General features: G+C 38.4%; 2 protein-coding genes and 1 long non-coding RNA gene across 3 annotated transcripts in view; 1 reads left to right on the top strand and 2 right to left on the bottom strand.

Moving 5' to 3' along the window:
* Positions 1-14,897, bottom strand: part of LOC135136862 (uncharacterized) — a 56,190-nt gene that overhangs the window by 14,791 nt on the left and 26,502 nt on the right. The window lies entirely within an intron of this gene.
* LOC135136950 (uncharacterized) lies at positions 583-1,023 on the bottom strand. Its single transcript, XR_010281770.1, has 3 exons — positions 957-1,023; positions 719-871; positions 583-656 (listed from the first exon to the last, which is right to left on the bottom strand). It is a non-coding gene; the product is annotated as an uncharacterized LOC135136950 (long non-coding RNA).
* On the top strand, positions 7,042-14,089 carry LOC135136944 (uncharacterized). Its single transcript, XM_064066441.1, has 7 exons — positions 7,042-7,117; positions 10,028-10,831; positions 10,904-11,440; positions 11,643-12,458; positions 12,508-12,817; positions 12,864-13,285; positions 13,332-14,089. The coding sequence occupies exons 2-7, from the start codon at positions 10,041-10,043 to the stop codon at positions 13,957-13,959; spliced, it is 3,504 nt and encodes a 1,167-aa protein (XP_063922511.1). The 5' UTR covers positions 7,042-7,117; positions 10,028-10,040; the 3' UTR covers positions 13,960-14,089.

Genomic DNA, 14,897 nt, shown 5'->3' on the forward strand with positions numbered 1-14,897 from the left:
TTCATATTTTTTGGATTTGCATAGACAGGGTGACTCAAAAAAAATAATGAATGGGTGAATATGTTTTATTTATTTAATCAGGAACTTTAAAACCGAATCCTTTGAAATCATGGAGATGTTTTACAGTTATTATAGGCATGGTAAATTTTTGATCAAAATATATTTGCCCATCCCCCCTAAAAAAGTAGATCACGCCACTCAAAAATTTTTCCGAAAAAATGCCATTTTAAATGTGCATTGTGCAAAGTATGATGAGTCTATAATTGTGATTTTTCACTGCATAAATATTTTTTAGATTTGCTTATACGGGGTGTGCGAAAAAATTAATGACCGAGTCAATTTATTTTATTGATTAAATTAAGAATTGCAAAACTGAATATCTTTATCCACAAATGATTTTCATGCGCTTACTATTTCGGTTTTACAACTTTTGAGTGAAAGTGGATTTATTGTGTTGAGACTGGTGACGGATAACTTTTCGGCAAATACTGCACTTTTTAAAAAGTTGGGAAATGGATCTCTTCAGAATTATATTTGTCACCCTGTTCTGCCATCAATACCTCTGTTTTTGAGCTACGATTATTGTCACGCAGTGAAGAATGCGAGGAGTTTATTTTTAGACAGGGAAATGTCCTCTTCCGAAGGTGTTATTTCATCTACATATTTGAAAAAATTGTACTAGTTACAAAAAGATTTGCCTGTTAAACCTGTAAGGTACCTAACCAGGAAGCGTTTGTACCCTTCGAATTTCGAGAAAATGAATGTGCTGCGAGCCATTCAAATATTTTCACCATTAGTTACGGCATCTTTGAGGTTTTTGAAGGAAGCAGGTGATCCGAGGTTTTGCAACGTCGACGCCACTATTAGTTATCTGGAAAATATGTATAAGTTTTTCCAAATCCACAACGTGTCTATTAGAACGTATTATATTCGTTCACGAGACAGCACGGTTGCACCTTATGCAGATGTATCAGACCAAAGGTTAGAGTGGTTAAATGTAACACTTCCTAATTACATCGACGATGTGCAAAACAATTCTTGAAGAGACAGATTTTCTGGCGTATCAGAAGAAACAGCACCGCCAAAAGTACATGCCTTTGTATAACATTTTTGCTGAAACAAGTTGGATTTTACTACGTTTTAACAAGGGGATTCAGTTCAGATGCTGTTGAAGCTATGTTTTCCCATGTGCGCCTGAGAGGAGGGTCTAATGAATCTAATGATGCAACAGACGCAAGGGCGGCGGAGTACGCCCTACGTCAAATATTACGTTGTGGCATTGTAAGGCTTCCACATCGGCAAATATTTCTCAAACTATGAATTTTGTGAGTACAGCCCCATCAAAGACAAGAGAGGTAGTAGAACAACATATAGAAGATATGGTATTACATTTTCAGTTAAGAATGAAAATTCAAAATTTGAAGACAAACATGCCTGCTAACAATACAATACATTCTGCGTGAGTAGCGTTCCTAGCAGGTTACATAATTAAGAAACTGAATGATAAATTAAAGTGTGATGTGTGTGTACCACCATTAGTTTCCACAACACTCCCAGGGCCTTTGCTCCGTTTGATATTCTTGCAAGATCGTGGAGGTCTAAGGTATCCAAACGAAACTTTTGTTGGAATCATTAAGAGAATAGCTGACATTGTGCAAGAAATTTCACCTTTTTTGAAATATGAAATGCCATTATATCAAGCATTTCAGTGCTTATATCCTCATTTGAAGGAAAATTCGTTATTTTCTTACCCCTTGCACAAGGATAAATTGTCTAGTATGGTTATCAATCTAACTGTGAAGCCTGTTCTTGACAATATTTGTCTAGAAAAAACGAACATGGTTAAGAATTTACAATTACGCCAAAAGCTATTAAGTAGAAAAGTACTGAAATTATAAATAATGTAAATATACAGTCGCGATCAAGATATTTTCATGAAATTATGTTCCTTAGTAAGTCCCTTACTGTTCTTTTGGTACTTGTCGTTTTAGACTTTAGTAATTTGTAAGCATTTCAATAAAACTGTTTGGTTTTGTAATTTAGTGCCCTATAATATATTTGTGTACTATCCAAGGCGATTTTCAATAGTAGTATTAATTAAAATTACTATTTACAAACCGTTTTTAGTTCAATTACGTTGGACGTCGACGATTCACAGACATACATGACAATTAAAATCAACAAAACTAACCAAAAATGCCGTGTTTCATAACTAGGGCCAGGCGGTTGAAATTTAAATGCTCCGTATTGCCTCCCACTACGGCCGACCAGTGGCTTGTAGCCGATGTTACGTATCGCGAAGAAAAATTATGAGAAAACTAATTTGAAGTGAACGTCAGTTGATGATTTCGAAATCTATATCCACGAAATAGTAATAATAATAGTTTTAATAATTTTCAAGTGTCGGTCTCGTTGAAAATAAAACTATTTGTGTACATTATCAAAAATAATGCACAATTGGAAAGCGAGAAGAGAGTAAGGCAAGGCTGTAGCCTCCTGCACTGTGGACGGGTAGTGGGGATAAATAAATTTCGACCGGACTAATTCGTTTGAGCGAGATCGTTTGCAAACAACATTCTGAGACAGCGATGTTTCGTGATCCATGCAATCATGAGCTTTGACGGGCTGTAAATGTTGAAAATTGTAAACACTCAGTTTCGGGAAAAATCCGATTATTTTTTTCAAAGTAGACGCAGATAAGTTTCAAGATGTCATTTTCTTTGGAACTGTCGTTTTCGGAGTTGCTTAATATCTTATTTGTAATAAATACGACCGATTATCCTGAAAAGGACCAGTTTGGGTTTCTTTCCAAGTTTGCTAAAAATAATGTAAATTGAATAAATTTTCAGTGAACCATTTTTTTGGGAAAATTTTGAAAATTTTAAACTCATTTTTACTTCCCGAGCGTAAGCAAAGGAAGTATTGTAATCGAGTCCGTCGGCCGACTCTCCACTTTTACGTTTTCTCGATCTTTCATGTCCCCTAGAAGACGAAGAAATAGGTCTCCCATTTCCGTCTGTCTATCCGTCTATCCGTCTGTCCGTCTGTCCGTCTGTCCGTCCGTCTGTCCGTCTGTCTGCCGTCCCGGATTTTTATTAGACAGATAATCTCCGAAAGTACTGGACGGATTGTTGTGAAATTTTGTAGTTATATTAGGAATCTCATGTAGATGGTAAAACGCTAACCAAAATTTGTCTAATCATCCGCACCACTAATGTGATGACGTCACTTCAAAATCGTACATAGTAAATGGGTTTAAATTGTATAAAATAATATAGTCCTAAACATGTAGTTTACGACTCCGAATTGAGTTTCTACCCGAAACGTCCAGATTTTTGGAAAAAAAATCAAAATTATAAAACAACATTTTGCAATTTAATTTTGAATCTGCTAATTCGAATGTTTGAAATGTTGCAGATGTTTTAAGGCTCTAAAGAGCATCATAAATCTTTAGTCAAAATATATTTGGTTATTCCCTCCAAAAACTTGATGACGTCAGCTCAAAAGTTTGCCGAATAAATCCTATGTAAAATGTACAAAATATGATGCGTCTGTACTTGTGATATATCACTCTATTCATATTTTTTGGATTTGCATATACAGGGTGACTCAAAAAAATTAATGAATGCGAAAAATTTATTTTACTGATTTACTCAGGAACTACAAAACCGAATGCTTTGAAATCTTGAAGATGTTTTAAAATTATCATAAGCATGGTAAATTTTTGATCAAAATGTATTTGGTCCTCCCCCCCTAAAAAATTTATGACGTCACCACAAAATTTTGCTGAATAAATCCTATCTAAAATGTACAAAATATGATGAGTCTGTACTTGTGATTTATCATTCCAATAATATTTTTTGGATTTGCATATACAGGGTGACTCAAAAAAATTAATGAATGCGCGAATTTATTTTATTGGTTTAATCAGGATTTACGGAACCGAATGCGTTGAAATCTTGGAGATGTTTTAAAGTTATTATAAGCATGGTAAAATTTTTATCAAAATGTATTTGTTCATCCCTCCTAAAAAAATTGATAACGTCACCCTTAAATTTTGCTGAATAAATCCTATCTAAAATGCAAAAAATATGATGAGTTTGTACTTGTGATTTATCATTCCATTCATATTTTTTAGATTTTCTTAAGAGGTGGCTCAAAAAAATTAATGAAGTCAATTTATTTTATTGATTAAATTAAAGGCAACACTTATTATTAGTATTACATTGGACCAACCCAATTTGGTAGACACAAAATTTTTTAAAGTAAAAACTCGGTTGAAACATAATGGTAGCACGCTTGTTTACATCGACTTTAACATTACAGACGTGCATTTGTTTTGTGCGCTGTCTAGGTTCCGCGAATGTGGAATAGACTTGTTTATAATCAACCAATTGTGAATTCCACCGTCAAAAATTAAAATAAAACCCAATGTTTTATATAATAAGCGGAAGTCGAAGCAATAAAACCGATGGTCGTTTTGTTTATAGTTTCTCTGTTTGACTCTCACGTATGCTGTTACGCTTGTCATCTTAAATTAAGAATGCTTATACATAAACGATTTTCAGTTGCCTCTCACCGTCGCCGTATACGTGAGTAAATTGTTTCGTTATTTTATTGATTATAACAAATCAATATTCAAAACGACCCAATTCATTTTCCCGAAAATTTGGGAATACAATAATTTTATTCTTAGTATTACACTACATCTATCCCAACTGATATACTTTCAAAAATGTTGATGACGTCATCGCAATTTTTTTTAAATTCCACATTACAAAAATGTAATGAGAAAAAAAACACAATAGCCATGCAGTCGTCAAGTTTCCGACAGCGAGGGAAGTACTGTCTAAACTCTTTAGACCAATTTTTAAGTATTAGTTGTGGTTAGAACTTTGTATTGCAGTTTACATTCTATTAAATATGTTTCAAAAGCAACGTGTTACCTGCACTCACTGATTGACTCATCAACCCTTAGACCAAACCCTTGGACCTAGAAAACTGATGTAGTATAGGAATAAGGCCGTCACACTCCTCTTCAGTCCTGGCCTTTGCATTAAATAGAACATCAAAAGAAATAATAAAATTTTCGTGAGCAAAGTACCAGCAGTACTTTATGATTTTAACCCCACCATGCCAGACATTAACCTGTTGCTTTTGGGCGAACCCGACTTCGGCAAAACCACGTTCATCAACTCCCTCATCAACTACTTTTGGTACGACAACCTAGAAGCCGCTGGTAACAGTTGCCCCATCGTCGCCGCCCCTCAGGCAGTTTCCTTCATGGACATCCACAACCAAACCCAATTCTTGTCCCTGCACACCAACAACGACAAAACCCCGATTAAGTCCAACACGAAAACCAGAGAGTACCTACTTCATTACTTTGGGCGAGTACCGACTGAGAGTGATAGATTCTCCAGGACTCGACATTTCCGACGACGACCAAGACAAATTCAAGAACATTTTTAGAAACCTGAGGCAACTGGAAGAACTCCACGGGGTGTGTTTTCTCTTAAAATCGACTATGGATGAACAACTTGTTCGAGTACTACATCAGACAGACGTTGTCGGAGTTGGGTGAAAGCATCATCAGGAATTTCGTTTTCGTTTTTACCAATGGGAGAAGTGTCCATTTTGAGCCTTCCACTGCAAAGTCTGTGTGGAGGGGGTTCCTGGACTCGATCAAGTCGAAACCACCGTACGTGGAAATTCCTGTGAGTACCAGCAACGTGTTTTGCGTAGAAAACGAAGCTTTTGTTAACTTGATTGCGTTGCAATGTGGAGCGAACGTGCATCCTTTGGGACAAGTGAGGCGACATTCGGAAGAAAACTGGGCGTTTTCCTCGAGGGAATGCAGACGGTACTACTTGTGTGTGTAGACTCCTTGTGGTAACAATGTGTTTCAACTTGACATCGTACCTTCAGCAGTTGAAACCTTACGATTTTCCAGTTAATGGTGCTGTGGACGAACTGGAGAAGTTTGTCGTCGAGAATTGTTACAACCTTTTCACTATGTTTCTGTCCAACCATCACAATTTGGTCAAGTGTAAACAATTTAAAAGCGATTCGGGTGAAGCTTGCCAGATCGTTCAAGACTTGAAGTCAGCTATTTCCAAACGAGGCGACTTGGTGCAGAGATGTACCCAGGCAGGTAGTGGCAAGGGCACCGTACCCAAAAAACCTTCTAACAAGAGTACCACAGGAAAGAACAACGGCACACTCGAAGTAAGAATTTTAACCTCCTTGGAAGTCCTTTTTTGTTTTATTTGTGTGTTATTTTAGAAGTACCAAAATAAATGCGCGAGCGGGAAATGTTTAAACACATCCACAAAAAGGGTAAACCTGGACCGAATGGTACCTCAGGGATGGGTTACCCCCAAGCTGGATACGCCAAATGCATGGTGACTACCTCAAACCATCTTTCTTTGTACCATATCATGTTTTCCCAGGACTAAAATAGACATGGACGATAGTGGTCACAAAGTCGCACAACCTGAAAATATTTTAAACAAACAGGGACAATTCTTTGAAAACCTGTTCCAAGTTGTGCTTGCTCAGAAGGCAGAAGTTTGCAATGCTTTGAAAAAGGTGGCTAAATTTTCTCTGTTTCTGGAAAAGAACAGGGTTGAGGACGAATTCTAGAATTAAGTTGCTCCTTTGATGTCAGTAAGTTTGGTTTGGCTGAAGTTTATGTGGACTTTCAGGGCGGACCACGATGCGGAAATTGGCTCAGTTTTTGACGAAATGGTGCAGATTTATAGAAGAAGTAAAGCTGAGGTGGCTAGAAACGGGGTACAGGATTTGAGTGACGAAGACGTCCAGGAAATGGCCAAGAAGTTCGAGAAGCTGGAGCATTATCAGGATGTCATTGACAAGATCTTTAAAAACTAGATTGATTAAATTTTGAATTTGCATGTGTCTACTTTTATAAATAAAAGTTGTTTGGGGTTTTTGATTATTCATTTGTTTGTGCTTTTTAATGTCGTAGATAAGACTTTAAAATTAATATCATGGAGAGATAATATCAAATTCGAGTGTCTTACACTCCGATAGATAAATAAATAAATTCGTCGCAGTTCAGTTCTGAGACCTGTGGATGTTCGCAGTCACAAAGGTAAGATTTTGGAACGATTTTCTTTAAAATGGTTTTAATTCATTCATCACGAGGGAAACAACCCCAGGCAGTTTTAGCCCTTTGTAGTAATTTTTTAAATTTGTAGTAAAACATGCTCCAACAACAAAAACCTTCTTCCGGTAGTCTCCTAAAACATAAATCACTTGGACTTTAAATCGGTTAAATAATGTCATATCTTAAAATAGAAAATTACAAAAAATAAGGTAAAATTATTCCTGATATCGTAATTAATCTTGTTGGAAATTCCTGAACTCTCATAAAAACATGTATTTATCTTACTGTGTTTATCAACGCTGCGTCAACAAAATGGTGAAATAATTCCAAGTTTCTTGCTTTGTACCTGTTATCTTTGTCAAGTATCACGATTATTTTAAATCTCCTATGATAAATGTGTTATATTGATTAGTGATTTCTTTTATTAAATAACATAATAATCAGAGGCGGCAGGCTCGGGCACGCCGTACCAGTCATTTTAAAATACTTAGTAAGCGTTGAAATTAGAAATTAAAAAAAGAGATAAAGTTTGAATGTACGTTTAGTATACAACATATACCGCGTGTCTGGAAACTGGTGGATTAACTCTTCAGTACGTTATAGTCGGAGGTTTCGGGAGTTCCGAAAAAATAATAAAACAATTCTTTATGATGTAGATTACGAAGAAAACATAATTTTATAAAAGTAAAATTGGCAACACTGCACACCTAATGCATGAATACCTCCGGCTTACTTTCTGGTTTCTTAGCAACGATGGTGGCTGAAATCCACTTCGCTTTATATCAGGCAAACATTGTTGTCAAATGGAATTTCATCAAATAATTACAAAAACGACACAACCATATCTTTGTACATTCTAACTGAAATGGTAATTAAACATGGTCATGGGCGAGAGAAATATTAACAAAAAGTTTTATTACTAGTTATTGTGATAACGAATGTGTTGTTTAGTTGTTAACTGTAGAAAAAGAACCAATTTTAAAATTATTATAACTCCACCAAAATGTGAGAAGGAATTTTTTTACCATTTTTCCCAGACTCACCAGTTGATTGTTAAGAGCGTAGCGGAGAGTTAATCCGCCATTTTCCAGACACCTGGTATATTAAAAAATATATTTTAATATATTATAGGTACAAAATAAATCATTTGTTGGAAATTTTAAATGCTGATAAACACGCTTTGTCGGCGAGATTTCGGCACGCCGTATCCAGGAATGCATAATGCTCCGATGTTTCGACTTCGTAGCAGCTTACGGTTTCATTGTTCTCTTTGTCCGCTACACTGTTTACGAGCGGAACGTATGTTGCGCCAGGTAAGGCGAGATCCTCCTTCGCCGTACCCAGAAAAGCGAATTTAGTTTTTAAAACGCTTAATAATTAAGATAGCTAACAAAATTACAAAACAATAACGGCTTGGATGTTCTGCAGTGCTTACTATATATTTTTTTTTAATAATAATTCTTGATTTAATAGATTTTCCTGTGTATGAATAATAAACGAAAAAAATTACATTAAATTAACTAAAATTGTATTGTTCGTACATAACTTTGCTACAACATAAATGTGTTTTTTCTGTATTTTTAGCATCTAAGCGTTTTCAGATATTTCAGAAATGAATTTAATGTTTTAAATCATTTTAATTTTAATTCAATAATTATTCAATTAATTTATTTGACAATTTGCCACATACATTAAAAAAAAATTAAATGTAAATGAGAATAGTTAACAGTCTGTTGGTACTTTTATTATTACTTTTTTATGTTTTTTAACTGCATGTCATTACTTAATTATTATTATTTAATTGTGGATGTTCGGGGTCGGCAAGCCGTATAGCCGTCGGTCGACGCGGAACCCAGTAATAGTTATTTACGTGGCAAGCTTAGTAAATTAGCCTTTACGGGCGAGCCGGAATGTTTGCAGGGCGAGCGACGTAGGAGCGAGTCCTGTAATCCGGTGAGCCCCAGTAAAGGCTAGTTGCAAGCGAGCCGCGTACAACGTTTTACTTCCTCTTGCTGAAAATCCTGAAAATGAACAACTTTGGGATCTCTAGAAATTTTACTTGAAATTACAGTCATAGAAATTATAGTCATTTTCCATAGTTTGCTCCGGTAACTATGGAAAATTGAATTGTTTGAAAATAACGCGACTGTCAATTTGTAAATTCGATTAATAATTTAAATGGTTTAATTTTGTTTCTGAGCTCTGTTAATTGTGGAATTCGATGAAGATGAAGAGTTTGAAGGTGATTTTAACGTTAGTATTAGCACAGTATTAGTGAGATTAAGAAAAAGGCCGACGCAGCAAATGTGTGTTTGATTCCGGTGCTGTCATGATAACGTTTTACAGGCAAGGTGCCTGTAAAGCTGCCACGGTAACGCTTTACAGGCAGGGTGCGTGTAAAGGCTAATTTACCGAGTTAGTTCAGACTACAGTAAACGAGCTTTAACAAGACAAGAGGAAGTAAAAATAATTTTTTCGGTGGTTCTCAATTAATGATAATCCTATAAAAAAATTATTTTAACAAGTCGAGGTCGAAATATTCGAGATGTTTTTGTATATCCTGGCACGTAAAATGTCAGTGGTTAACGAGTAGCGGCCATACATTACGAAAATATATAACACAAAGGTGTAGACTCAAAATATTTGGCCGACCCGAAATTTTGACCCACCAGCCGTCACTGATAATGTGATAATTATGTATTTGTCGTTTATGAATGCGCCTTGATTTGCTACCCTAGACCAACGTTCAGTTCGTGGAGCGTCGTACGTCTTTTTCTAAACTCGATTTGTGTGGTTCTGTATTAATTTAAAAATTAAAAATTACGTGTACGCTTAGCGTTCGTTCACCCATCCTTACATTAAACTGAGAATATAACACACCTTCCTGGTTTTCAGAATCTGGCTCAAAATGTCAGGACGAATCGCTAAGCTTTATAAAGACAGTAAATCGAGCGACTGCGACATAAACCTGCTCCTGTTTGGCGGAACCGGAGTGGGCAAATCCACATTTATCAATTCAATATCAAACTATTTCAAATATCGGGACTTCCAATCGGCCAAAAAAGGAACAGTTCAGGTCCTTATCCCAGTCAGTTTAAACTTGTCGAACTCGAACGTCGTCTATGGCGCTTCGGATAAAAACAAAAGCCACGATCATGACAAATTGGCGACTCAGCATGCGAAAGTGTACTTATTCCCCATTAAAGTGGACGACAAAGTGTACCATTTGCGTATAGTGGATTCGCCGGGAGTGGGAGATCCCAGAGGAATCGACTACGACAACATCTACATAGACAACATTTTAGCCTACTTGGCCACGCTGAAAAAGTTGCACGGAATTTGCTTCATCCTGAAGTCCAACGAGACGAGGTTCACGAGGTTCGTGGAGTACTGCTTGAAGCAGGTGCTGACCCGGCTGGATAAGAGTGCTAGTAATAACATTATTTTTATTACTACGTACAGCAAATCTACTCAGTATATTCCAACGGACACGAAAATCAACTGCTTGGAACCTCTGGTTAACAACATCAAGTCCAAACCTCCTCATGTAGACATCCCCTTAACCGACAAAAACGTATTTGCTCTGGATAACGAGTCATTTAAAGCACTCTTGGAGATGCAAGAAGGGAAAAAATTCAGTAAACACGAAGTGGCCGGCTTTTCCGAAAGCTGGAAAGTTTCGTCGAAAGCATGCAGACGGTAAATATAACAATTCCAAACTTAATCTCATACAAAATCGTTACCGCAGACTAAAAATTAACTCGTTTTTAGCTTACTAAAGTACATAATCGGTGATGAAAATACCTCCCCTTTACAACCTCATGCAGTCGAAAGTACCATCAAAAAGAATTTCAACTGCGTGGTGTTTCAACAGGCCGAGTCCCATAGAGGCGAATACAATTCACAGTATGAACTGGATGGACCTGGTGGCTGTCAGCGAAGAAAAAACCGAAGTCCGTCACGACGTGAATACAGTCGTTACGAAAGAGAACGCCAATACAGAGCGGCTAGCTCTACATCTAAAAGTGAACACTCTTCTGGCTCAGATGACGAAACCTATTGTAGATCGCCAGTGAGTGAGTACTACGCGACCAAGTCCACTAAAAGTAGAAGCTCCTCCGACTCAGTCAACAGCGGAATCCGCACCTACGTGTCAAGTTCTAGGCCAGTCAAATCCACTAAATCTACAAGGAGCGGCAGACGGAGTTCAGAGGACGACGCTTCCAGATACAGATCTAGTTCTAGATCATTAAGAGTTTCCAGAAATAAACGTCCTACTTCAGATGAAAGAACGTCCGTGAAGTACCAGTGAGTCATTCACTCACTCAATCACTCACTCACCCAGTCACTCACTCACCCATTCACCGACTCACCAACTGACCGACTGACCGACTGACCGACTGACTGACTGACCGACGACTGACTGACTGACTGATTGACTGACTGACTTACACATGAATGTATGTATTACCATAAAGTAAAGTAGTACTTTCGTGTCCACTATTTCCAGCACTTCCCCAAAACCTGTCAAAACGATATTCAACCGCATTCTTATGGTGTTCAAAGACCCCCAAGCCACCCGTAGCGACATAAATCTCCTGCTTTTTGGTGAAACCGGCGTAGGAAAGTCCACTTTCATAAATTCCCTTGCCAATTACTTCAACTATTCCAACTTCGAGGAAGCCCAACACAGCAAAATCGAAGTTCTGATCTCTGTCAGCTTGAACCTTTCGGACCGAACCAAAATCTGTGGAACCGCGGACAAAAACGAACGCCACGTAAGCGGAAAATCCGCCACCCAACACGTCAAAGTGTACCTATTCCCCATCAAAATGGGCCGGAAAACTTTCAATTTAAGATTGGTTGATACTCCAGGGGTCGGAGACCCCAGAGGAATGGACCAAGATAACACTAACCTCGATAACATTCTAGCGTACTTGGCGACGTTGAAGAAACTTCACGCTATTTGCTTCATCATGAAGTCCAACCAGACCAGATTCACCAAATTCGTGGAGTACTGTTTGAAGCAGATGTTGGTTCGGTTGGACAAAAGCGCTAGCCAAAACATTATATTCATCACCACGAGCAGTAAGATTACACAGTATAAAGCTGGAGATGCCAGGATTCACTGTTTGGAACCGCTAGTCCGCGATATCCAGTCGAAACCTCCCAATGTGAGTATCCCCTTGGGCGACAAAAACATCTTCGCTTTGGACAATGAGGCCTTCAAAGCACTCTTGGAGATGCGAGAAGGTAAAACCTTCAGCAAGCACGAATTGGAAAGTCTGGCTAACAGCTGGGACATCTCGTCGAAAGAAATTCGTCGGTAAATAGGCAACGTTCCTTTTAGCAGCAGTCAAAGTTTTGTGTTGTAGCTTGTTGGCGTACATTATCGGGGACGGCAAAACCTCAGCACTGAAGCCCCACGAGGTCGAAAACACCATCAGTGTTAACGAAGTGAGGTTTATGATTGAGCAACTCGCGACTCCTATTGCTGAAGTGTCGGATCTCATTCAAGACAACCTCAGGGTGCTGGAGAGGCATAAGAGGAACCTGAGTTTGGAGAACCAAACCCTGGACGAGCTCAAGAAAAAGCTGTTCATACCTTGTGTCAACCTTAAAGTCAAGGAATTATCGCAACCTGTCACCGTATGCACGGAGTCCAAGTGCACTGAAATCATAAAGGTGAAGTTACGAGTGTGATGACTTTTTCACGTTGTTGATATTTAAGGTGAATCACGTGACCCAGTGGCACTACAAACAGAGATGCCACAACCCTTGCCACCTCCCGGGAATCCCCAAAGAGAGGATCGGCGATCCGGGAATTATTAATTGTGCCGCCATGTCGGGCAAAGACAATTGCCAACGCTGCGGGTGCCACTGGAAAGTCCACATGCACATCTACAAAGAAACCGAGAAAATGTACGTCCAGACAGAAGACCAGAACGTGAAAATCGCCATAAACACCAAACGCGACGGGCAACGCAGCATCAAAAAGTTCATGCAAACGGTCAACCAGAAAATGCGAGAACTGAAGAAAGAAGGTAAAATCATCTCCGAAAACATGGCTAAGATTTCGTATTTCCTGCAAGAACACGCCTTGACGCCCTACAATGACGCCTACAGTGACTACATCAAACAAATTATCAAAAAGTAAGACGAATTGTGGTGTTGGCCATTATTAACTATGTGTTTTCAGCGAAGAATTCTTGGGAAAATTTGGGGACAAGAAAGTCATCGTCAAGCTGGAGAAGCTCTTGAGCAGGCACGAACACCTCCAAAAGACATTTCAAGAAAACGCCCAAAAGTTCAAAGACGCGTCTACACACTTCGACCTGAACCTTGAAGGGATCAAGAAGAGCATCACCGAGCTGTACCGACTGAAGCACATGGGTAAGACAATCCAAGAGCTGATCAAAAAGTCGACGGCTTCTCGACAGAGGGAAACGCAGAAGAATTTTGAATGCGTGATGTCTAAAGGATTCGTTCTGGAGGATGGCAAGAAGAAAGTCCAAGAAAGGAAGCAACGCAAGGTCGTCGACGAAAACGAGGTAGAAGACGATGTTGACGCCAATTTTACCCCAAAATGCGAAGTCCGTTGCGAATACAGAGCAAACGGAGCTGGTTTAGACGACTATGATTCTCGAGAAAGCTCATCTTGCAATGACAGAGAAGACAAAACGTCAAAGCATGGCTCCAAAGACGAACAAACTAACAACAGAAATGAAAGTGATGATAGCTCTGAGAGATATTTTAGCTGCAATTCGTCGAGCGATTCTCAAGATGGCCCAAATGGAGTCAAAGGGAAACGCCCTGTCGAAGAATAAGATAATAATTGTCTATGTTTTGATTAAGTATCCATTCCACTTGCATATTATTATCAATTTATATTTTTTTAATGTATATTGTAGTTATAACTTTGTATTACAATTCCAATAAATAGTCTTCAGAAGCAAAGTGTTTCCGTTATCAATAATAATTATAAAAAGAAAAGTCCTGAGTCACTCACTGGCAGACTCATCAATCTTAAAGTTTGCTCCGTCCTACGTTTGAAATTTAATATTTAGGCCTCTGGTTAGAAACTAACATATACCTTGTAAGGATCTAATTCGAATTTTTAAATTTCAAATGAATTTCGCGCGCACAAGAAACGGTTGGTAAGAAGGAGTAGAGGTTGGCAACCAACCACCCCAAAAAGGAGAGACATGCGCAAAAGCGTGGGTAGTATTGTCTTGTAAAATGATTCACTTCCTTTTGACCGCTTCGAGAGATCACACCACTTCCTTTCGAGCGCTTCGAGCAACAGGTTGTATTTTTAACTGTGAGTTATTCTGTGCCTTTGCTGTTGTTTTTTTATTTTCCAGTGTTGATCCGTTCCATTGGAAAACCTAGCAGCCCTCGTTGAGCCATTGGGTGTTCCTGATTTCGCATCGTTCTTACGACGAGGTTTTCGTGTTCCTTTTGGCGGTAAGCCGTGTCGAAATCTTCGCATCTTTGGAGAGGTAGGTTTTGACCACATGTTTTGGACTGGGTCCTGTTTCGCGGCGAGTTTCAAGTCCCGACGATGCTTCTGACCTCGTGACTCATCGACGCGTGCGCTTTTTTTTCCACTAATCTCGTTTTTTTATCTTTCATTTAAAATCCGTCGCAGTAGGGCTTTACAGGAAGTGATTTTTAGTTCGGGCCATGCTTTATTTAGCTATATTTGTGAAATCTGTATTTTGGATGGCGGCAAACGAGTTGTTATTTTCACCGTTCTTTGTTC

The sequence above is a fragment of the Zophobas morio genome, unplaced genomic scaffold, assembly GCF_036711695.1.
Source record: "Zophobas morio isolate AGI-343-1 ecotype UQ-CSIRO unplaced genomic scaffold, CSIRO_AGI_Zmor_V1 ptg000028l, whole genome shotgun sequence".
NCBI lineage: Eukaryota > Metazoa > Arthropoda > Insecta > Coleoptera > Tenebrionidae > Zophobas > Zophobas morio.